The sequence below is a fragment of the Gymnoscopelus braueri genome, assembly GCF_963280865.1.
Source record: "Gymnoscopelus braueri genome assembly, chromosome: 4".
Taxonomy (NCBI): Eukaryota; Metazoa; Chordata; class Actinopteri; order Myctophiformes; family Myctophidae; genus Gymnoscopelus; species Gymnoscopelus braueri.
The window spans coordinates 17610872-17634216 of record NC_137605.1 but is presented as its reverse complement, the minus strand read 5'-3'; the positions used below and the strand labels follow the sequence as shown (position 1 = coordinate 17634216).

Genomic DNA, 23345 nt, shown 5'->3' with positions numbered 1-23345 from the left:
GAGCTGTACATATTCTTCCTTTTCCTTGTGGATCTCCTGGAAAAGGAGATTCCTGGTTTCGGCGATCTCCTCGCTCTTCTTTGATATCTCTGTGAGGTCCAGCTCTTCAGCCTGAGGGAAAGAAAGAAAACGATAGAAGAAAATCAATTCTGGGACCAACACTGTATTAACTGATACTGTATAGTTCATTCCTTTTAGATTTTTCCTTTTGTCCACCCTTTTAAAGTGTTTTAATTCAAGCTGTATTTAGAATTATAAGCGAGAGGTTCCCCCAAAATCTGTCTCTAATTTGTAATGCGAACAGCATTACAAATGGGGGGCCTATGTGAACAAGACAAACTGCTCCAATTACACACACACACACACACACACACACACACACACACACACACACACGTTGAGAAGAGCGTTTGAAGATACAGTATATACATTTCTTATTAAGTCACTTCACAAGAGAAAAGAAAGTACTTTGTCAAATCTCACCTCCTCTAGACTGTTTTTCTCTACTAGTCTCCATCTCAGCTGGGACTTGAGGCAGCGGATGTTCTTTTTGATCAGCAGAAGAGTGGCTGGGCTGGGGCTGACATCCTGGCTCTCAATCATCTCTTTAAACTGACAACATGATGGTGAATAGAGACAGACTTACAATAACAACTATCTTCAGAAGTTGTGTCACACATTTACTGTGGAAAAATCTCTCCCTTGAAAACTTTAAGATTGAAAGATATTTCCTGCTTTATGAGACTGTGCGGTGCAGACAGGAAAAGACATGTGTATCTTGACTTGAATAAAACCCAGTCTGTTTACATTTCTTTATGCATGAATGACCCAATTACTGATTGTAGTTAATATAGAACATAGGCATGGTGTCTTTCATCACCTTCAATGTGTAAACAGTTACATACTTTTGTTTCAATCAGTCTTACAGTTTCTCAAGGAATTTCTTTGCTCACTTTAATGTGTAAAATATATGTATCTATAATATAATTAAGGAGCTTTGCTCACCTTGATGTGGAAAAGATATTTATCCATAATATCAATGAGGACCTTCTTCTCTTTCTGTATGTCCTGCATGACCTTGTGGAAAACGGTGGTAATTACCAGACTGTCCTGTTCAATCTGGCCCTGAGGACATGTGCATGAAAACAGGACATGAAACATACAGTAGCACTGGAAAAACAAAGATAAAGAAGCAGCCAGGAAACAGAAACCTACCACTTTCGAAAGACAAATGTCAAGTTCTCGGCACACGTTCAACTCTGCAAGGTTCAGGACATAGTCTGCTCCGTCAATAACGTCCTTCGTCGTCACCAGGGTTTCATTTGACAGGCAGAAGAACTTGAGACAAAGAAATACATGAAATGCCTTCATTTCTTACATGTTCCTAATTATAAAATCAGTAGAACACACACATCAAATGCTAGTTCAGGTGCCAGTCAGAGAAAAATATGTCAAGTTTTGTTGAACGTAGAATGTCATTAACATTAATTCATGAACAATCATGCCATGTTACAATAATCAGCACATTCACACCCCTCACTCTGTGTTTTGTCACGGTTTACCTTGCCAACATTTGAGGCCCAGGTAGACAAGGCATTGAGAGCATTGTTGGAATCATCTCTTATACTGGTCATGTGTTGCTCCTTCTCTTTCACCCACTGGCGATACTCTTCATAGATGTGCTCCCCAACGTCCTCCTCCGAAGTCGGGCCAAAGACAGCAGTCAGAGAGGCACTAACCTCCTGCAGTGGGACATACAGAATTTGAACAACTGTATTTTTCAGGTATCTCCCCCCACCTAGTGTGGAAGGCACACCGACACTTTTCCCCCACAAGGACACTTTCTAGCACCAACGGGTGCTTGGACTGACATGCACAAGGACACTTTCTAGCACCAATGGGTGCTTGGACTGACATGCACAAGGACACTTTCTTGCAACTTTGGGCGCTTGGATTGAGAGCAAATACACACACCCAAGAAACCATGCAGCACCACATAATTTACACATACATTTGAAAGGACTACAATGGAAATAAGCTGCTGGCTTTCTTGCCTTTTATCCTTTTGATAATTGTGTGACAATGAAAACGCAATACCAAATCTGCCGAGGGCAATTATTTTTTGCAAATTCGTCTGGTTTCCAGGCTAGTTGCAATCAGGCCTATACATTGTGCAAACCAACTACGTCAAGCCACCAGGGAGCCCCAGGATCTTTCATGTGACATGATTTCTTTCTCCTCTTCTGTCCCATACCTCAAGTGTCTCCATGCGCTCTCTGACAGGCATGGGTTTTGCCTCCTCCAAGAAGCGATCTGCCGCAGCCATCAACACAGATCGTATCTTATTCCTCTGGTCTACCAGGTCCTTCACGTCCTCCTGCTGCAAAATACAGGTGTGCATGTCATCACTAATAGCTGATCATGTTAATTTTATTTTGGCAAAACAAATACAAGTTTCAACAAAATACAACTTCAACCCAGGATGTACACATAAAGTGTAATGAAACACTTATTTCCAATGTGGTCCTGAAAAATGAAATGAATTAATAAATAAATGCTGAAGATATGCACATTTTAAGAAACTACCAGACATGTCATGGGTAAGCTTCAAAAAGATATTAACCAAACAAAAAAAAGAAGATTCTGGGGTAGTGGTTCTTTAAATCGAGAGAAATTCCCCTTTAGTACAGAGGGAATGTGTCTTGAGCAGGACTCACCTTTTGACATGCCCGCAGCTTCTCTTGGACACACATGTAGTCTTTCCAGGCCACTTCCAGTTCTTCTGTGGCCACCGGAGCAGACATGCTGTTCTGGATGACTGTGTTGAATGCCTCAATCAGCATGTCATCTTCACCAGCAAACAGGCTCTTTCTGTCACAACCAGATGCCATTAATGGACATTCACACAGTTTAGAAGTGATGGAAGATTTATTTAAGCATAATATCTGTTGTTACATTAGTCCCTCTTTTTCTCAACTAGCAGGGATGGCACAAAGGGGCAGTGCAAGCATTGCCATCTTCCGACCAAAGCACTTGTTATTTTCACATCAGGCACCCACGTTGTTTTAAATGATCTTGCGCCTATTTAGCGCCCATGGTCTTAAAATGAGGTGTGGTCTGGCAAAATCAGGACACAATGTTATCTTATGCACGTGTCAATAATGTGCGGTCACTGATTGCAATCAAAATACACAATAACACTCATGTTCAACATGGTAGATGATATTCATGAGGGACTCCGCATTGATGTTTAAAACATAATAAATGATCCGGGCCAGATTATCAATATATTGCATTGGCTAAGTGCCCGTTTTCTTTTCAAAAGAGACAAGCCGTGAGGAGAGTGGAGGGGGGAGAGCAAAAAGAGAAAATAGATGCATTTATTTCAATTAGTAATAGCCACTAGCCAAGCCAACATAATATCTTCAAATATCTCATCCTCTAAGAATGTTGTGAAAGTGAAACCATTGACTCTTGGCTTTTTGTATGTCTCTGCTCAATGGACAGCAGCTAACAGTCGTTAATATCCATAGAGCTCTGACACAATTAATTACTTAATCATTTAGACCTATTTGATCCTGCAGGAGAAAATCTGTTTTCAGTCTTACACAGCTGATTGCTCCCCAAGTGGTCCAATTTGAGCACAGGGCTGGGGGCAGTTAGGGGTTAATCCTCTGGCTCTGGCATTGTGTTTTAAAATACAAAATATGATCATTGGTGGTATGGCAAACTTGTGTCTTCCTCAGGGACACCTCAACACATTGCCGGGGATCGAAACTGGGACCTTCTGTTTCCAAGGCGGCCTCTCTACCCATTCAGCTATGGGTGCCCAGGCCATCAAATTGTGGTTTAAAAGAAGAACATAACTGAGAATGGGCAGGTACATCTTTACCAGGTAACAGTAGGGTTGAATTGTGCTATTCTTGTGTGTAGGTTTTCATGCCTCTCTCCATGGTGCTGAATAAACACATTGCCAGGGGCTACCTACACATATATGGCCTATGGTCTGTAGTGCATGTCACAATTCCTTGGAAAAAGCCAATCCCCAATATGCTTACAACGTTCCTCTCCAAAATTCCATTTTAGAAAGCCTGCCTAATGCCTACATGTCCAATGTACGCGCGCGTTCAAACTAGGGTAGGGCAATATATCGATATTATACTGATATCATGATATGAGACTAGATATCAGGGATTTTGGATATCGTAATATAAGTGTTCAAGGTTTTAATCACTTAAGCCCTATTTTACACTTTCAAAAATGTTTTAAAAAACTTTCAAAAATTGCAAAAATAGTCAATATACAAGCAAGGATAGGAAGGGCTATGCTGTTTTCATGTTTCAGGACTTCTAGAAAGACTTTAAGCACTGTTACTTTGGAAAACTCAGATAAATGTGACAGTAGTCTTTGGAAAATTATCTTGTGGACCGATTATTATTTCTGTTGGGTTGGTGGATTGGATTTGGCAGATAAGCTCTCGTCTCGTTGGGCATTGCTGGTTGGAAAACAAAAACCTGCCCTGTGTATCACTAGAGTGCAGTGAATGAAAGACATTGAGGGAAAAATACAGGGTACCTTATTTCCTTCAAAGCGTGGACTTTCTCCACAAGCCGACCCAGCTGCTCTGCCATCCCAGCATGCAAAAGCTTGTCCATTTCCTTCTCTTTCTTCACAATCTCTTCCTTCATAACCTTAATAGTGAGAAGTGAGCATTTTGAAAACAGTCAGCACAGTCACAAATAGCAATGCAACAAAGTATACATTTGCTTTTGGTTAACCACTTAAACCGCATTTTATACTAAAAGATGGTGCCGTGTGGTGAAAACAGACAATCTAAAAGCCTATGACGACATTCCTAAAATAGGCATGCCAGGTTTTGGTTTAAGTGGAATTGAACCTGCTGTCCAAGTTCAGGGCCCCCCGGCTCTTGAACAACCTGCCTGAGGAGCTCAGGCTTGCTTTGAATGATTTTAAATTTAATTTTATCAAAATGCCTCTCCAAAATTATTAGTTTTGATGCAATTTTTTTATTCCATTAATGTTATTTCATAGTTTATATTTTGTACAAATTAAGTCTCGTTTATCATACCAATTCTGTGACTCATTAAATGTTTGTTTTATCAAAAACACTTTTTGCTAATGTTTATTATGTAGAAAAGATCAAATCCTCTCAGAAGTCTGAGGAAGTGTTTTTTTATCCAGCACCCTACCTAATAGGTCTAGTATGCAGACTATGCACATGTATTTTTAACTTTACTCATTGCTAAGGGTTATCATCCTTACTTTTATGGAGATTGCTGATGATTGATTGATGCTACTGTAAATCTGAACCTTTATGGGCAATTCCTCACCTGCATCGTAAGATCTGCATCTTGCAGTCGCTTCTGCAGCTGTTGAGATTCACTCGTCACATCATCCACCAAAGTCTCTAAGCGCTGTGCTTCCTTGGAAAGACTTGTACTGCTCTCTTTCAATTCCTGTAGAAAAAAAGCCAGACAATCTCAACATAAGAGTCACACTTGGCAAACTAGGAACTACTGTATATAGATCCAGTTCAAGTTAAGGCCTCGCATGTGCAACCTGGATCTCTGCGCAGGAGTCTTTCAACTCTTTCTCCTTTTGCAGACAGTTCTGCTTCTGGACTTGTAGTTCTGCTTTCAGCTTCTGGTTCTCCTCCAAAATGACCGTGTCCATTTTCTTTTCAGCTGTGTTGGTCACGTCCATTTTCTTTTCCACTGCGTTTGCGTTGGTCACATCCATCGTCTTTTCCACTGTGTTGGTCACATCCATTGTCTTTTCCACTGTGTTAGTCACATCCATTGTCTTTTCCACTGTGTTTGACACATCCATTGTCTTTTCCACTGTGTTGGACACATCCATTGTCTTTTCCACTGCGTTGGTAAGTTCCGTTTTCTTTTCAGAAGCGATGGCAGGATTGAAGACATTTGTGGCCGTCTCCCTAGATTGTAACAAGAGAAGAAAGACAACAAATATTGTCTCTAGAAATACCAACAACCCGTGATTAAAATAAATGTGACATGACCTCTCAACTGCAGTGTCCTTGTCGTTGATCATTATTCCATACATTAGAGACTCTAGTCAAAATACTGAAAACTGATTAGGACTCAGGCTGGTTCACATTTGTCTCGCATATAGATCTCCGACTACAGAAAAGTCTGATGACATCTAAATTCAATGCAGTGGCTAGAACAGCGCTACACCCACTGCTTTTAAATACATTTCTTTCACAAATGATAATGCAAATGATCAAAGTCTACATGTACAGCACATAATCTATTCCATCTATATTATATTATATTTATAGTGAATGAATGAGAATTCAATTTAATATTTTTCTTGCAGCATTTTAAAAACGTTGAGGACTATGCGACTGTCACTGGCTGCAACAGATCTGTAGGTGGCGCACTGGAGTAACAAAAATGTCTGTCCGGTGGAATCAAGCCCCCAGAACCCAGTGGTTGCATTGAAGCGAAATGGACATGCTGGCCATTCGTAGGTACTGCAGCTTAAACGGACGGGGCCACTGCACAATGTACGAGCGAAAACTGTTTCGACCAATGGGCTCGACTCACGAGCTTGCGCACAAGCTTGCGCACGGGGCCGCGCACCTCTGTGACGTAAAACGCGTCACTTCTGTGACGCAGTATCACAGTGGCCCCAAATAGGCTACGCCCATCACACTTTCCAACCCGGAAGAAGGGGTGAATTCGCTTCATGCGCTGGGTGAGCAACTCAATTCAAGTGGATGGGAGGGGATTTCGGGTGCCCTCTCTATTATTTTTAACTCTATGGGTGGAATATTTTATTTTCTGGCAAAAAAGAACCAGAGACCAGAGCTCCTTCCATTAAATGACCGTATTGCTTGCCGAATATAACTGATGTTCAATGTGTTGAGTCACATTTTTCATTTGAAAATTCGTCATTTTCGGCAATAACACGGTCGAAGGCCCAGATCGATGGCGTAGAGGTCCGGGCACCTAGGCTCCAAAGTAGCCTGACAGCGCGTCGTTGGTTCGAGTCCCAATCCCGATGGCCTTTGCTGCACGTCACTTCCCATCTCTCTCCCCATTTCCTGTCTATTCCTACTATCCCATAAAAAAGGCATAAAAAAGCCCCAGAGAAAAAAAAGAAAAAAAGAATAACAGGGTCGAACCATGAAGAATAAATTACGATCTACAATGTCAAGTGTCAACACATGGGAGCTGCCCAAAACAAACGTGGCACAATGTCAGTAGCTTACTTTGCAGACGACGGCTTCTGGTCAGTTAAAACTGGTCGAAGTTTGGGCATGCACACCGGAAAGGTGGAAATGCCGTCTGTCCCCTGACCCCTTTCCATCATTTGCTGGAGCCAGGCAACCGCAGGGTCCTTCAGGGGCGGGTTCTCCCGCTGGCTCCAGAGCACATTGGCCTGGGCAAGCTTCATGTTTATCAGCTCTTCACCTATGTCCATGTTCCCCTGAAAAGCCTGGACCAGGATGGTACCATCAAAGCTCACAGACCTCTTCTGAACACGGACTGTTTTAGAAAACATCAGATTCTGGAGGAAGCCCTGTAGCAGGAGATAGTGGTGATTGACCTGTGAGTATATATGTTACAGGTAAATTGGCATTCCAGGTAAATTGGAAAAGAAGCGCTCACCGCCCCCCCAGGCAATTCTGTGGGACCAACGCTAGAGGGCAATGCAAGCCAGACATGAGTGAGTGAGTGAGTGTGTCACACACACACACACACACACACACACACACACACACACACACACACACACACACACACACACACACACACACACACACACACACACACACACACACACACACACACACACACACACACACACCTTTGTAGTGATATGAACGCAAGGCCGTCCCCCAAAATTGGACTTATGCGGATACGTACATTTTTGGATATTAAAGACAAATCAGGTTCTCTCCCCACAAGCTCACAGGGCCAGAGTAACTGTGGACATCTGACCACCGTGTCACCTCAGCGACCCCTGGGACTCTGAGGCGAGGCCCTTTCAGGGCCATAAAGATAAGGAGAAAGAAGGAATGCAGTTTGCCAGCCTGAGCTCCGATTACACACCAAGCCACTCTCTCTCTGTATCCAGCTTCCCTCCACTATTTGGAAGTGAATGGGGGGAGCCCAAAGTTATTTATGACATGCAGGAAATGGACTTAAGAAAGAGAGACACACACGCACACACACACACACACACACACACACACACTCTCTCTCTCTCTCCTCCCCACTAGGACAATGAGACAAAGACATTGTATCACAAATATTATGTCCTTAAACCAAATGCCAACAAGCATAGCCCCAGTCGGGTGAAGAAAGGAACTATTGAATATGTTGTGTGTCCCCTAGAAATGGGTAATAGAGCCCACACTGCTTTGAGTCATTTACTAACAAACCTAACCTAAATGTATGATGCAAAGATATGCCTGAATTGCATTTTTGATTTCACGTACAATAAGAAGCCCAAAAAGACTCAGTGACGATGCGTCATCAAGGAACGAACAATAAGTCAATATCATTCACTGAATGATGTGTGTCAACATGAAATCTACACTGAGAACTGGAGGCCGCCTCCCGAAGAAGGTGGGGGGGCCTCCCTCACCGTCGGTGAACCGGCCCCCTTACTATAAAGACAGAGAGACACCCGCACTCACTCTCTTCCTGCACCAGAACACCAGACCACCAGCTCTTCTCTTCTCTGATCCCAAAGGACCAAAGGGGGGGGTGGGAGAAGGGGTGAGGGGCGAAGCCCCCTTGCACTCTATCTCTCCCACCGTACCCTGGAAGAACTCTGACCGCTCTCGGGACTTTGAAAAAAAGGACTGTCGTGAAAAGCCTCCCAACCAGGTCGTATGAGTCTTGAACATGTGAATTGTGGCAACATCTAACGATATGCTGTATGTATGGTTCGGTCTCTTCCTCCCTAAGGCTCCATGATCCATTCTTTTCCCCTTTTCTCATGTCCAGATAGCGTTGGGTCATTTAAGTATCTGTTCATTTCTTTCCACACACGATATCCTATGTTTTACTTTATCTACTAACATTTAAGCCCTCATTTGAGTGGGGGAACTAATACATTCCTTTTGGTTCTAAGTTATTTAACTGGTTCCCTAGTAGTTAGCATATATTGATGGAGAGCATGGCGTTACAGGCCGGCCTCCCTCAAAATATGGCCTACGATGGAAACCTACATAGGTCTAAGTCATGACCTTTGAGGACAGCACCAGCCTGTCATTAAACGTTGAATGAAAGATCACCTAGTTATGACGTACAACGAAATGCAGTGGCATTTCTGATCATTTTTGTGCATTTATTTTCATTAATAAATTTCTGAGACTATTTTTATTAAGAAGGCGTGTGTCATTCATTTTTCTCTGTTTACAGTAATACTATTGGGATATTTATTGCAAGTCTGACAAGAACTCACGTTACTGTTACAGTGACGTAAGTTTCAATATATATCAATATATATATTGTAATAATTCATAAATTATATTTATATGATTTATGGAATATTACGTCCTGTACCATGCTGAAGTTATGATCTCGGCGTGTGATTGCTACAGGTGGTGCCCCGCGTTCGGCAGACTCTTATCCCAATACTGTACGTACTGTAAACACCGAGATATCAAAAATCATATTTTTGATAAAAGAAAAAAAATAAATTTAAATTTTTTTCTGGTAAAAATAAGAATAATAATAGGCCAATTATTGTTGTTGTTTTCTTTTTTTTTTCTCGTAATCAATTTTAGTGAATTAAGTTGATCATAACTGTGGATATCTGTGCTGAAGCAAGTCTGTCTGCTGTCCCCAGTGGACGGACGACAGCTGAGTTGAATAGACAGTAGCACTTTTGTTGCCCATAAGTGTGTGAGTAAAGAGCAGAAGTAAGAGCCTCAAGATTTTTAAGAACTGTTTTTAAGCAGTTGTTGGAAATATTGAGTTTAAAAAAAGCATAAAAGGGGTTGCTGCTGATAACCGCTGAATGCAAGTTGATCCGCCCTTTTAAAACTGTTTCAAAAGCGTTCGGCAGAACGAAGGAGACACAGTAAAAAGAGTTTTTGTCTTCCCCCCGGGAAACAAATTAAGAAATGTTTTAAGGTGAGTCCGGCACTCAAAAGGTTGAAAAATATTCTTTTTAAACTAGCTACTTAGAAAGAGCCTTTCCCTTTTAAATCCTGACTAATTTACAATGGCCTTTTTATGAATAAAAAGAGAAAGATAGTTATCAGATAACAAAAATCTAAGCAAAACCAAGTGTAAATTACGTCTAAACTGGACTGAGATTTATAACTTTAGTAAAGCTGTTATGGTCTCTAGGAAACCTTTTAGATAGTTTTAACTGTCTTAAAAGGAGGGGATTACTGAAAGGATAGCAACTGTGACGCTTCCTCCTCGCAGAATCCCATTAAAAGCTTACAGACCGTGTTTGAAAAAAAATAACAGGTTGAAACTTTTGATTTGGAATGGTTTTATTTTATTCCTATCCTCAGATTCCCAATTTCAAACCCCAGTGGCACAGAGCGGAATGGAAATTCTGTTCTGACCACTGAACCAGGAAACTAAGTTTATGGGTCTTTGTTTCCCTGAGTAACTTGATTACTGGAGGTGGGGGTGTATCCTCTCTCTCTGAGAAAAAGGACAGTAGCCTGGTTCTGATTAAACCAGACAGCTGAAAACCATAGGGCTCTGTGAGACTAGAGAGAGGAGGTGAGACGTTAGAGATGTTTTAGCTTGTCTATGTCTTGCAGAGCGTGTCTCAGATTTCATCTTGACCGGCTAACAAGAGCCTACAAGGTGAAATCTCAGACACTGTCACATGGCTCCAATAAAACACCTATTCATTCATAAAAGTTCAAGACAAAGAGTAAACAGCCCTCTTGAATTTTATGGACTAATAGGTAAGCCCCCTGTGACGTAAGCACGTTGGACGGTGAGGGAGGTCCCCTCTTTTAACCTAAGGGAATTAAAAGGCTCCCTCCGTCATGAGATATTTTCCAGCAAAGTGCATTTGGGTAGCATTAGGCTACTATTTTTGGAGGTAGTGGGTGTTTGTTGTCACACTCCAAATGTCTTGCTCTGGTGTTTTTCTAACTGAATCCAACATGGATTGGGGGGGAAGTTTTACAACCTTCATGTGAGGGCCCTGCCACTCAGCTTTGTAGCTTCCAACCCAAATGTTTATCCAGGCGTGGACAGAATGACAAGAAATCACCCCTCCTCCTCCTCCCTGCTTGGGCTCAACATAAACATGTCTGTTGAATATTGTGATACTGTGATACTTGTTTGTAGAGTACTAGGACTGAGAGGTGTACCGATCAATTTAAATGTTGTTGACTTACTCCTAAAATTAAGACAAGCATAGGAACTTTTATTGAATAAATTCTATTCAAGTTCCCAATTTATCTCAATTAATCTCCGCCGCAAACTTTGATTTATACTAGCCTACTGTGGCTACCTGGCTTTCAAATGAGCCAAAATTCTGAAATGAACGACATGCAAAGACTTGGTGTGATTGTTTGATTATTCCAAATTTTACCTATGAGTTCACTTAATTTGATTTTGAATTCATGATTCTTATTCTGTCGATCCAAAGCCATGATTTGTTGATTGTTAAGAGAACAACTACATACGATGGTTTAATTATGACAAAACTCTGACTGAATCGAATTGGATTTCAACGTGAAGTCATCATTTTATGGTGATAATACATTTTTTTGAAGATTTTAAACAATTACATGCTAAATTGCTGTTAACATTTTTAACTTTTCGAATAAGGATTCAAATTTTAATGTACTTTAAGTCCTCAAATTTTTATCCTGATGATTTCAAAGTTATGTTCGTCTATTTAGGAAACAATCTTAGGCTATTAAATGATGAGAGTCTGTTACCAGACGATTAAAACTAAAGGTTACGTGTGTGGCCCCAGTGTTCTTGTCTTCAGCGTAATGTACTTGCATATGGGATAACATATGTAAGGGTATTACGAAGAGGAGACAGGATGACTAGAGGGTACATATGTAAGCCCAGTTTTCTTATCTTCAAAGTGGTATACTGGCATATGTTATCCCATATGTAGGTATATTACGAAGAAGAGACAGAATAACTATAAGTACCGGATGTAACCCGGTTTGAGAAATTACAGCACCTATTATTTTACCTCCAGTGCCATGCTGTGAGGCCTTGCAAGTTCAAAAGGGACTTTAAAGAAAGGAATGTAGGTGACCACTGCTAATTTCACCATGATTTGATGGGAGCCTAAGTATAATTGGTTTAATGTTTCCGCCTCAATTCAAATTAAGGACAAAACAATGGTATAGGTCAAAGTTTGGCAAAATCCTGATCAAAATAGTGCTTGTTTTGAGTAAGCTCGAACATTTTGCCTTTTTCCCTAAGAAACCCAGTTCTTTTATACTACCATTCGGAACTAGGCCCATAGTCCTAAGTGTGTATGAGAGTAGTTCCATGCTATTTGTTCCGGTTAATCCGGGCCTCCGATTTCTCTGGGAAGATTGGACTGAAATTGCATTTCACTTCAATCCTGTTTACTCCCAGTTAAATGAGAAAACGATGTCACTGCACACTGCTACTGCATACTGAAATTAACTAAAAGTATTTGATTGTATGCCACTCGTATGCAATTTTTGCAACCTAGTCATACTCACCAAGCTCTCAAGTGTTAAAAATCCAATAACAGTATCACGATCATTCAATATAATTCCGTATACGCTAGAGTATCCTCTCAGTGATACAGTGTTTACGTTGCCGGCCCATGCAGTATATATTGAGGTATCAATTTTGTTTGTTGTGACCACTCCGAGAAAAAAAAAAGGGAGAGTGCCCAAACAAAGACATTTGTCCAGCACGAGGTGATTAATGCACTGAGAAAAGACTAGGTGGGCTGTATTGAGTTGAGTTGAGAGCCATGACTCCACCGTTTCAAAAAGGTGTAGAGATCAGGTTGCTTCAACAGACCTGTACAACTGGAGCTATAAGAAGTCCCCTCCTGTCACAAGAGAAATAGAGTCATGCCCTATACTCTGTAACAGCCAGAACAGTTGGTATGGCAATTTTTATAAGCAGCCATAGTTCAAGGGACGTAGTTTACCTGTGTTTGTGTATCAGTCAAGAATGATACTCTGTGAGTAACTAAAGAGTAGCTGCAAGGTTGCATGCTCTTAAGTGAAACAAATGTCTTCAAAGCGCCTACAGACCCTGGCCCCAACGCTATATGTGTCTCCTCTGTGCTTTCCTATGGGGGGGACGAGCAGTTTTGATCTGCTAGTTTCCCCCGGACAGATGATGGTGATACAGTTGTGGGAGCTATATATATAGACATGGGTTTTGTCTCCGCCAAAAATCACAACAAAATTTACAAATTACATAACGGTGACCTACTATACTTTGTGAGTGTATGAGGTCTCATATGGTTAGCGCTAACCGTATCTTAGCACCTCCCTACACAGCAGTATAGTCAGATTCCCCACAATCAAGGTCGCGTCACGGTTTGATAGACAGACCGCATGGAAAACCAATGCGCGTCCTACCCTAGCCAAATGCTGTCCACATAACGGTGACCTACTATACTTTGTGAGTGTATGAGGTCTCATATGGTTAGCGCTAACCGTATCTTAGCACCTCCCTACACCGCAGTATAGTCAGATTCCCCACAATCAAGGTCGCGTCACGGTTTGATAGACAGACCGCATGGACAACCAATGCGCGTCCTACCCTAGCCACATGCTGTCCTCTTCAAACTGACCCGTAATCTAACTTTGAGTGCAAAATTGCTGTCCGGAAGGAAAGCCGTGTTTTCAACACAAACCCAGCAGGCATGTACAGCCTGGCGACTGCGGTCTGGTCCTTCCGTGACATTTCAGTTAGCGCCATTTTGAATTACGTCAACACGCCCCTCCCGTTTATAACGTCACAGCACGTGCAACGGCTTTGTGGAGCTAAGAACTCCTTCCCCCACTACAGTTGAGCTCCAGTGAGACATTCACTTGAGATAAAGATCTGTGGTGGTGACGTGACGTTGTGTGAAGACAGACTGGGATCCAGTGTTGTTTTTAAAGGTGTTTAGCTAATGTTTGTTTGAGCTCGTTTTAAAGTAAAGGGTTAATAAGTTAACTGCTTAATTCGGAAAGTTAATCTTAGTTCAGAATTGGAAACAGATTATTAATTTTTGTTCCTTTGTAAGAAGAAACACAATAAGTCTGACGATTGCAGAGTATTTTCGGCTATAATTCCCGGAAATTTTTCAATGTTCCGGTTTCTAAAGATACTCTGCAGATTGTTCACGTTTATTCTGGAATTTCTATAAATGGATAAAATTATTTGAAAAAAAAAAAAAAAAAAAAAAAAAAAGAAATTGGAATTGGAATTAATTTTTCAAATTAGATTTTTTTTTTCTCTCGCATAAATTTTTTTTTTTCACTTCTCTCTGATTAGTTTTTCCAAATTTAAAAATCTTGTTTTCTCTTTTGAATCTCGGTTATTTTGGGGAAAACCCAAAGGAACCTTCAAAGACTTTTCTCTCAATCAAAGATACTTTACTATTCGAACCAAATAAACGTTTATTTAAAAAATAAAAATAAACTAAACTAAGGAACCTGGGACTAATAATCCCTCTTAAATTTTTAGGTCTCGAACAAAGCTAAACACCTCAAAATAATTATCAGGGAAACCTTGTCTCATCTTCACACGGCCTACTAAGTACAATTCCACTAGTACTTCACCAGTTTTTGCTGCATGTACCACTCCTTCTAGTTTTGTGTCCTACCCTAGCCAAATGCTGTAGGGGGGACCCTTAATTTTGTGTGCATTACAAGCAACCTGTGCGAAACAATTTTTGTCTATTTCAAAAGGTCAGGTCATGAGACGTATGGGCCATGTTTCTGTGTGAGGCGCGCAATGCACCCTCCCAGAAACCAGTCCTGCCCATGACGCATGACTAGTAGTCATAGCAACAGACATGAGGTTGACGCTTGTACTATATTTTCACACAGGAGTGACGTAAGCCTACCGCCCCATGATGGCTATCTAACCAAGACACACCTCTGGGTCATTTAATGATAGGCGTATTCTTTAAACTCATGTAAACCACTGCGGCTCAACTAACCATGATCATCGGGGTCGTTTAAACAATTCCTATTACCTTTTGGTTTATGCAAGTCTATAGGTCCCCGGACGGAACTTATAAGTGTTGGAGTTGTGTGATATATTTTTTGGGCACTGCCTAAAAATCAGTAACTTATGTGGTCTGCTATATCTTGTAATTGTAGGGCGGGCATATGGTTTGCACGCGTGGTATGAGAAAGCACACTTCGAACGTGTATGAAACCGCCCCATACAAACCAATATAGTAGTCACCCAAAACCCATAGGTGTTAATAGTTAACTGCTTGAGTCAACTTCAGGCCCATGCGGTGTTGAAAAGTTTTTCTTTCTCCTTTAAAACGACACATTAAGTTTGACGGTTGTAAGAAACTCTCGGCTATGTAGTTTTATAATGGATTGAATTTATTTTCATAATCAATTGTAACTAAAAACGTACCTATAATCTACTATTTACACTGTTACAAACTGTTTTTCCTAGGACTAGGCGCTGTCAATGATACTGACGACCTATGCTAAGGGTACCAGGTGTAATCAAAGTGTTACTATGTCCAATTAAAATTGGACCCATGCATTAGTGCTACTATAATTTTTTTGTGGCTCCTGTCAATAAAGCTCTTCTCCTTATGGGTCAAAAGCTTAATGAATGGTTGCAGCTCGAATAGTTTAGGCACATTTGACATTTCCCACGTGGCTCCTGAAGCCCGTGCCATTTGCTTTTACTAACTACACTTGGGGCGCTCAATGGACCCACCATGTCTACACAGACACCCTGACCGCTGGAACTCGATTTCCCGCCCATATAGTCTACCTCGTGGCTCGCTATGCTAAGCCACTTCACAGACCCCAACCCTTATGTGATACAAAACTTGGCAATTTCAGGTGTGACATTATAATGCGGCGCTGATCAATCACTGCGACAAGCCTTGTTGACTACTCAACTCCTCATAAGGGGGGTCAGTCATAAACAATGATATCACCCTAAGATTGCCAACTGTTGACCAAGTCTGTTGACACAATTCAGGGACAGCAGTGCTGAATGCTGGCACCAGGTGCTCATGTCAGCCTATCTAATGATAGCTTGAGGTAACCCCAGGGTGACCCCAAGAACACGTGTAAGTTATGGTCTAACTAAACCTAGTTGACAATGGACCAAGGCTCAAAAGCCATGACAGCATGGTGCCCAAATAGACATATTGACTTTAGGTAACTAAGTAGAGGTCACCATGTTTGTAGTTCTTTACTGTGGTAGGGTTGCAGTTAACACACTGAAACAAAATCTCCGACCTCTCCCTAAACAAGTGAAAATGTGCTATATAAGTCACAGCTACTTAGTATCCTGCCCCAGCTAGGCCATTGGTTAAGACAAACCTAACAAAGGTTGCTGAACACTAATCGGATCGGAAACTAACAACATCATTTAGACATTCAGAGAAGACCATCCTTGCATGACAAGTCAAGTGTTAGGACTCATTTGATGAGTTCAATAATACTTTCAAGGTTTCTTTTGTTTTGTTTTATTTTGTTGCTTGTCTGTTTTTCTACATAGATCCAAGACAAATACCAATAGGGTATTAAAAACCAAAAACTCTCTCCCACACAATATTAGGAATGGGATAAGAGCCGTTTTGTTTGTGTTTGTTTTTTTTATTTGTTTTCCTTCAGGAAAAAACTCATAGAAGTAGGCTCACTTTCACAAAGAGCCACTCTGACTGCATGCTACCCCCTGCCCTTTTCCCTTAAAGTCAGGAAAGGTCATTTGGTCCTCTAGTGTAGGAGTTGATAGGCGTAGACATCTGTTTTGCTTCATCCCTCCACTACAAGTTTTGATGTTGCTCTCAGAAGCAACACCTAGACACGAGTACTATGCATGCCCCCTTGTGTGTGTGTCCCCTATTATCATGGCCCTTAAACCAGCTGCTCACCACTCAAAGCAGCCTGTACTCTGAATAGAGAAAGTAAAAAGGTATACCAGAAATGGGTATAGAGACCCCTATACTATGGTCTAAACATCCTCTTTCTTTTCACCTCTGCGCTTTTCAACCTTGGTGTGTATGTCTCGAATGTGTGGCTTTAGTAGTGTTGCCATAATGACATGTTAAGATGATTACCGATCACAGAGGCCGGAAAGTCTCTGGGCCGTGTCCAATTTTTGGGTTTTTGCCCTGCTGTTTTTCTTTTTCTTCATAGACTGATGAACCCTTGATGACATCAAGGATCCATCAACCATGAACAGGGGGGTCTGTAGTGATATGAACGCAAGGCCGTCCCCCAAAATTGGACTTATGCGGATACGTACATTTTTGGATATTAAAGACAAATCAGGTTCTCTCCCCACAAGCTCACAGGGCCAGAGTAACTGTGGACATCTGACCACCGTGTCACCTCAGCGACCCCTGGGACTCTGAGGCGAGGCCCTTTCAGGGCCATAAAGATAAGGAGAAAGAAGGAATGCAGTTTGCCAGCCTGAGCTCCGATTACACACCAAGCCACTCTCTCTCTGTATCCAGCTTCCCTCCACTATTTGGAAGTGAATGGGGGGAGCCCAAAGTTATTTATGACATGCAGGAAATGGACTTAAGAAAGAGAGACACACACGCACACGCACACACACACACACACACACACACACACTCTCTCTCTCTCTCCTCCCCACTAGGACAATGAGACAAAGACATTGTATCACAAATATTATGTCCTTAAACCAAATGCCAACAAGCATAGCCCCAGTCGGGTGAAGAAAGGAACTATTGAATATGTTGTGTGTCCCCTAGAAATGGGTAATAGAGCCCACACTGCTTTGAGTCATTTACTAACAAACCTAACCTAAATGTATGATGCAAAGATATGCCTGAATTGCATTTTTGATTTCACGTACAATAAGAAGCCCAAAAAGACTCAGTGACGATGCGTCATCAAGGAACGAACAATAAGTCAATATCATTCACTGAATGATGTGTGTCAACATGAAATCTACACTGAGAACTGGAGGCCGCCTCCCGAAGAAGGTGGGGGGGCCTCCCTCACCGTCGGTGAACCGGCCCCCTTACTATAAAGACAGAGAGACACCCGCACTCACTCTCTTCCTGCACCAGAACACCAGACCACCAGCTCTTCTCTTCTCTGATCCCAAAGGACCAAAGGGGGGGGTGGGAGAAGGGGTGAGGGGCGAAGCCCCCTTGCACTCTATCTCTCCCACCGTACCCTGGAAGAACTCTGACCGCTCTCGGGACTTTGAAAAAAAGGACTGTCGTGAAAAGCCTCCCAACCAGGTCGTATGAGTCTTGAACATGTGAATTGTGGCAACATCTAACGATATGCTGTATGTATGGTTCGGTCTCTTCCTCCCTAAGGCTCCATGATCCATTCTTTTCCCCTTTTCTCATGTCCAGATAGCGTTGGGTCATTTAAGTATCTGTTCATTTCTTTCCACACACGATATCCTATGTTTTACTTTATCTACTAACATTTAAGCCCTCATTTGAGTGGGGGAACTAATACATTCCTTTTGGTTCTAAGTTATTTAACTGGTTCCCTAGTAGTTAGCATATATTGATGGAGAGCATGGCGTTACAGGCCGGCCTCCCTCAAAATATGGCCTACGATGGAAACCTACATAGGTCTAAGTCATGACCTTTGAGGACAGCACCAGCCTGTCATTAAACGTTGAATGAAAGATCACCTAGTTATGACGTACAACGAAATGCAGTGGCATTTCTGATCATTTTTGTGCATTTATTTTCATTAATAAATTTCTGAGACTATTTTTATTAAGAAGGCGTGTGTCATTCATTTTTCTCTGTTTACAGTAATACTATTGGGATATTTATTGCAAGTCTGACAAGAACTCACGTTACTGTTACAGTGACGTAAGTTTCAATATATATCAATATATATATTGTAATAATTCATAAATTATATTTATATGATTTATGGAATATTACGTCCTGTACCATGCTGAAGTTATGATCTCGGCGTGTGATTGCTACACCTTATTCCATGCAGTTGAAGCACAAGGGGGCGGGGCTGGCGGGCTATGTTAGTGCAGTGAGTGGCAGTTGGGGCAAACCATAGAGGGGCAAATGCAGTCCCCACAACATCATTTACGATTCTGTGCCTATCGGTACATAACTCGGACGGCGCTTAGTCGACTAGCAGACCATCGGCCGGTCGTCGCGGGCACTCGCGCCTGGAGGCGCTCGGGCGCGACTCCTCGGCCTCAAGGTCTGCTGAGTTGGCGCGCCTCCGTCATGGTCCAAAACTATACTTTATCGGAGAAAAAAAGTAGTCTGCGGTTGTTTGAAAAAGTAATGTCCCAAGCGGGAGTCAAACCCAGACTCCCAGTGGTAGTGGATGGGGAGTCCAATGATTATCGAAGTGCGCCACTGAGGCCGGTATGTATGTATATCCATGTTGTCGTCGTCGTCCTCGCATCAAAGCCCCGCCTCGCAGCCCCGCCCCGCCCCGCGCCTACAAACAAGCGCTCCCCTTCCAATTTCCCTGGAATGCCAATTTACCTGTGACATATATACTGTATAAATTATAGTATTATACAGTATCTATACAGTATAATGCATTTTAGAAGAAAAAAAAATACTCTGTCCAGGAAAATAAAAGACATGCTTGCTTTTCGATGTGCACACTGTATAATTTTATTGAGGTATCTAAAGAGCACAGAGTACGTTTCTGACTGTGCCAAAGTATGTGCCGTTATCGCGAGATTGTCCGAAAACAACCTGTGATATGTCTTCTTTTACATTCCTGAACCGATTACATGACAAAGGTCGCAATCATTCAGAAATAGTGTTTGTTCATAAGCTGGATAGCTGGTCCAGCTGGCTCTCATGCACTGCCATGCATTTCATCGAACTTCCGGATTCCAGTTTGCCACCCATGTGCACCAATGCCCGGTGTCTAGCGATTCTCTTCCTTCTTTATTGAGTTCCGTTGGGTGGACCCAGGAAGAGTGACACAGAGTGCCAGGATTAATTGAATGGCAGGGTGTATCTAATTGTGCTCCTCTATAGTAGCATGCTGTAGCTGGGCTCAAGCGTACACACAGACACACCATAGAGAATACCAGCAGAAACAGAGAACTGGCTCAATGGTGCAAAGTTATAAAGGATGGTGATTTAAATGCTTACAGTAGCAAGCAGCAGTTGGTTTCGTTCTGTTTCTTGGACATTTTAGACGGCACAGCAAGCCCTCTCAACCGGCACACTAAAGTGCCGGGGCACGACGGTTGGGAAACGCTGGTCTAAAGTATGTGAGCAACCCACCACGTGAACTGTCTCATATGTGTATAAACTTCAAGTCAAGTCATTTGACTTGACTTTATTCTTTAAGCTGTGCTTATGATGATTCCAACAAAACAGTTTCATCTCAAATACCGTGCTTACCGGTTTAATGTTAGGTGAATCAGGGTCGCTGTGTAAACCCCAGAATTTGTACTTTTTGGCCAGACTTGGAGATTGCAGATCCTCTGGAAGTTCCACAACAGCCGATCGACAAACCATCTCTCTATTCCCATAGTCAATATAGGAAACCATGAACTGCGTACATAAAAGACAAAGATTGTATTAAAAGGTTTTGCATAATGATTTTCAATAAGGGATAATGCAAAGGAAGTATATGTTGATCAAAAACGAGCTCTTAACTGAACACATTTTAAACTACCACTGGGGCAAGAAGAATTTTTGAGAGTTTTAGATGGACTTGCCATTACCCTGCATTCCAATGTGACAAACACGATCTATAAAGTTGACATTTTAAAATTGTAATATCTAAATGCTAATCTGAAGACTTTTATAAGCAGCATTATGTTATGGTGATATAGCTTATTTCCACATGAAACAGCCCAACATGCATCTCCCTTCACCTTATCGTCCAGCTGTTGCAGCACCTTACAGCGATACCAGTTGTTGTCTTTTGAGAAAAGAGCTCCATAAATCTACAACAGAGTTCATTCAGAGACATTTAAACTGTAACATGGGCAAGTACATTTACTCAAGTACTGTACTTTTGAGGTATTTTTACTTTACTGGACTATTTCCAGTTTTCAATACTTTTACTCCACAAAATCTCAGAGGCAAATATTGTACTTTAACTCGACTACAATTATTTGAAACCTTTAGTTACTAGTTACTTTATAGATTTGAATTATTTTTACAAAACTTAGTACATTAACCTCTTCAGCCCTATTTGAACTTTGGTTATTTGAAAATAGCCGATCTACAAGCTCACGACACGTCGTAGATCTGCTATTTTCAAAAGATTTTAATACATTTTATAAATATGATACCTTGTGAAAAGGGACATTCTGCATAATGAGTACTTTTACTTTTGGTACTTTAAAGTATGTTTTGTGCTTATCAAAGCCAATACTTTTGCACTTTTACTAAGTAGATTTTGATGATTTTGAGTACTTTAATGTAACAGTGTCTCTACATTGCAGTATTGATACTTTTAGTAAAGAATGTACTTTCCTCACCACTGCACTGTAAATACATTTACATGCACATTTCTTGATATCCCATTACAATGCTCCCCTTTTAACGAACTGGGGGGGAAAAGTCCATTATGACCTGAATCAAGTAATTCATCAAGCATTATGGCCTTCTTGAGCCTTAAATACAATTTCTCACAATCACATTTTGAATGCCCCAAGTGTCAACAACAAAGAGCCCCTGAGCCTGAGGCACATGCATGCATTGAAATGTAGTAGCGACCATCCATCCATCCATCCACCCCCCCCAGTAAATCCCCCTACCTTATTGGCACTGGGGGTGCCATGCAGCCTCTGAGATTTTAGGCATACTTCTCCCAAGGTGTTGTTCATTTGTTCAATTGCTTCATGCGACGTGGTGCTCTGAAACAACATGTCATTTTCGTTTAAAAAATAAACGTATGCACGTACATCTACATAAACGTTCAGATTTCAAATATTAAGTGCTTACCCCATGGCCACGGATGTTACAGTTATGTACGGACCCTCAGAAGTACCCGTAAATTCCGTATTGTTCAATAAAAATCATTTTAATCCGATCGGTGGCCATTTTCTCCGTACGCGTTCAATTACGTGATCCTATCGGTTGGGAGGTGTATTGCACCCAGATACATTAGAACTCTGTATGAGAAAATGGCCACCAATCCGATTAAAATGTTTTTTATTTTACAATTGGGAATATACGGGTACTTCTTGGGGGCCGTACATAATTGCATCATCCGTGGCCATGGGGTAAGCTCTTTATATTTGAAATCTGAACGTATATGTAGATGTACAGACAGAACTAAAAGGGAGAACGTGCAAACACTATTTTGAAAATCATCCAAGACGATCAGTCTTGTGATCAAAGGCTACAGGTGATTACAGACATTGATTGATACGAGACGGTAACATGATTACACCTACATGTGCCCAAAATGTGATCGAGTCCTCAACGTGGGTCACTTTGACCAGCTCCACTACAAAGTAAAAAGTGAAGACAGGTTAATATTAAATCATTGGTTTTCTAAAGGTCCTTCATTAAGCTGCAACGTAGCTGCACAGCTACTTCAGATTTACTCACTCTGGTCATGGTCCATCGTCGACTCACACACTGACACTAACTAATAATTTGTGAACTATTTTAGGAGGTTGTAGGCCATTTGCTTTCTTTCTTTCTTTCTTTTTCCTTTATTACCGTACGAACAACGGTAATACTTTAAGAAACGGACTGCAAATCGATGTAAACAACCATCCAACGAGTGCATTTATCTACCAAACATGTGAAGTAGAGTGAAGCACATGGACGTGCAAGGTGCAACAGAGAGGGTCATGAATGAACAGCTCTTACAGCAGGGGGTCACTCACACACCCCGGATCTGTGACGTAGTGCTATGGGACACAGGATAGGTGGGCACTATAGGGACATCTGGGCACCATATTTTTGGGATGACTGGGAACCTGTACGAGTGGGCACCTGGAGATATGGCCACCGGGATAACTGGGCACTAGGACGAGTGGGCACTAGGGACATATGGGCACCTGGAGGCTGGAGAGGTGGGCACCGGGATATCTGGGCACTAGGACGAGTGGGCACCTGGAGGCTGGAGAGGTGGGCACCGGGATATCTGGGCACTAGGACGAGTGGGCACTAGGGACATGTGGGCACCGGGATATCTGGGCACTAGGACGAGTGGGCACTAG

At 41.8% G+C, this 23345-nt stretch overlaps 1 protein-coding gene across 1 annotated transcript in view; it reads right to left on the bottom strand.

Annotated features, from left to right (window-relative positions):
• stk31 (serine/threonine kinase 31) overlaps nucleotides 1-22741 on the bottom strand; it is a gene marked incomplete at both ends in the record, with an annotated part of 31444 nt that extends 8703 nt beyond the window's left edge. The window contains 15 exons of the mRNA XM_080425802.1: nucleotides 10-111; nucleotides 484-612; nucleotides 1006-1125; nucleotides 1216-1338; nucleotides 1563-1742; nucleotides 2255-2380; nucleotides 2718-2871; nucleotides 4576-4691; nucleotides 5352-5477; nucleotides 5581-5959; nucleotides 7262-7599; nucleotides 20557-20709; nucleotides 21039-21107; nucleotides 22569-22621; nucleotides 22726-22741. Of these exons, the coding sequence (XP_080281928.1) occupies nucleotides 10-111; nucleotides 484-612; nucleotides 1006-1125; nucleotides 1216-1338; nucleotides 1563-1742; nucleotides 2255-2380; nucleotides 2718-2871; nucleotides 4576-4691; nucleotides 5352-5477; nucleotides 5581-5959; nucleotides 7262-7599; nucleotides 20557-20709; nucleotides 21039-21107; nucleotides 22569-22621; nucleotides 22726-22741 (2184 nt within the window). The remainder of the gene's footprint in view (nucleotides 1-9; nucleotides 112-483; nucleotides 613-1005; nucleotides 1126-1215; nucleotides 1339-1562; nucleotides 1743-2254; nucleotides 2381-2717; nucleotides 2872-4575; nucleotides 4692-5351; nucleotides 5478-5580; nucleotides 5960-7261; nucleotides 7600-20556; nucleotides 20710-21038; nucleotides 21108-22568; nucleotides 22622-22725) is intronic.
• Between the last annotated feature and the right edge of the window lie 604 nt (nucleotides 22742-23345).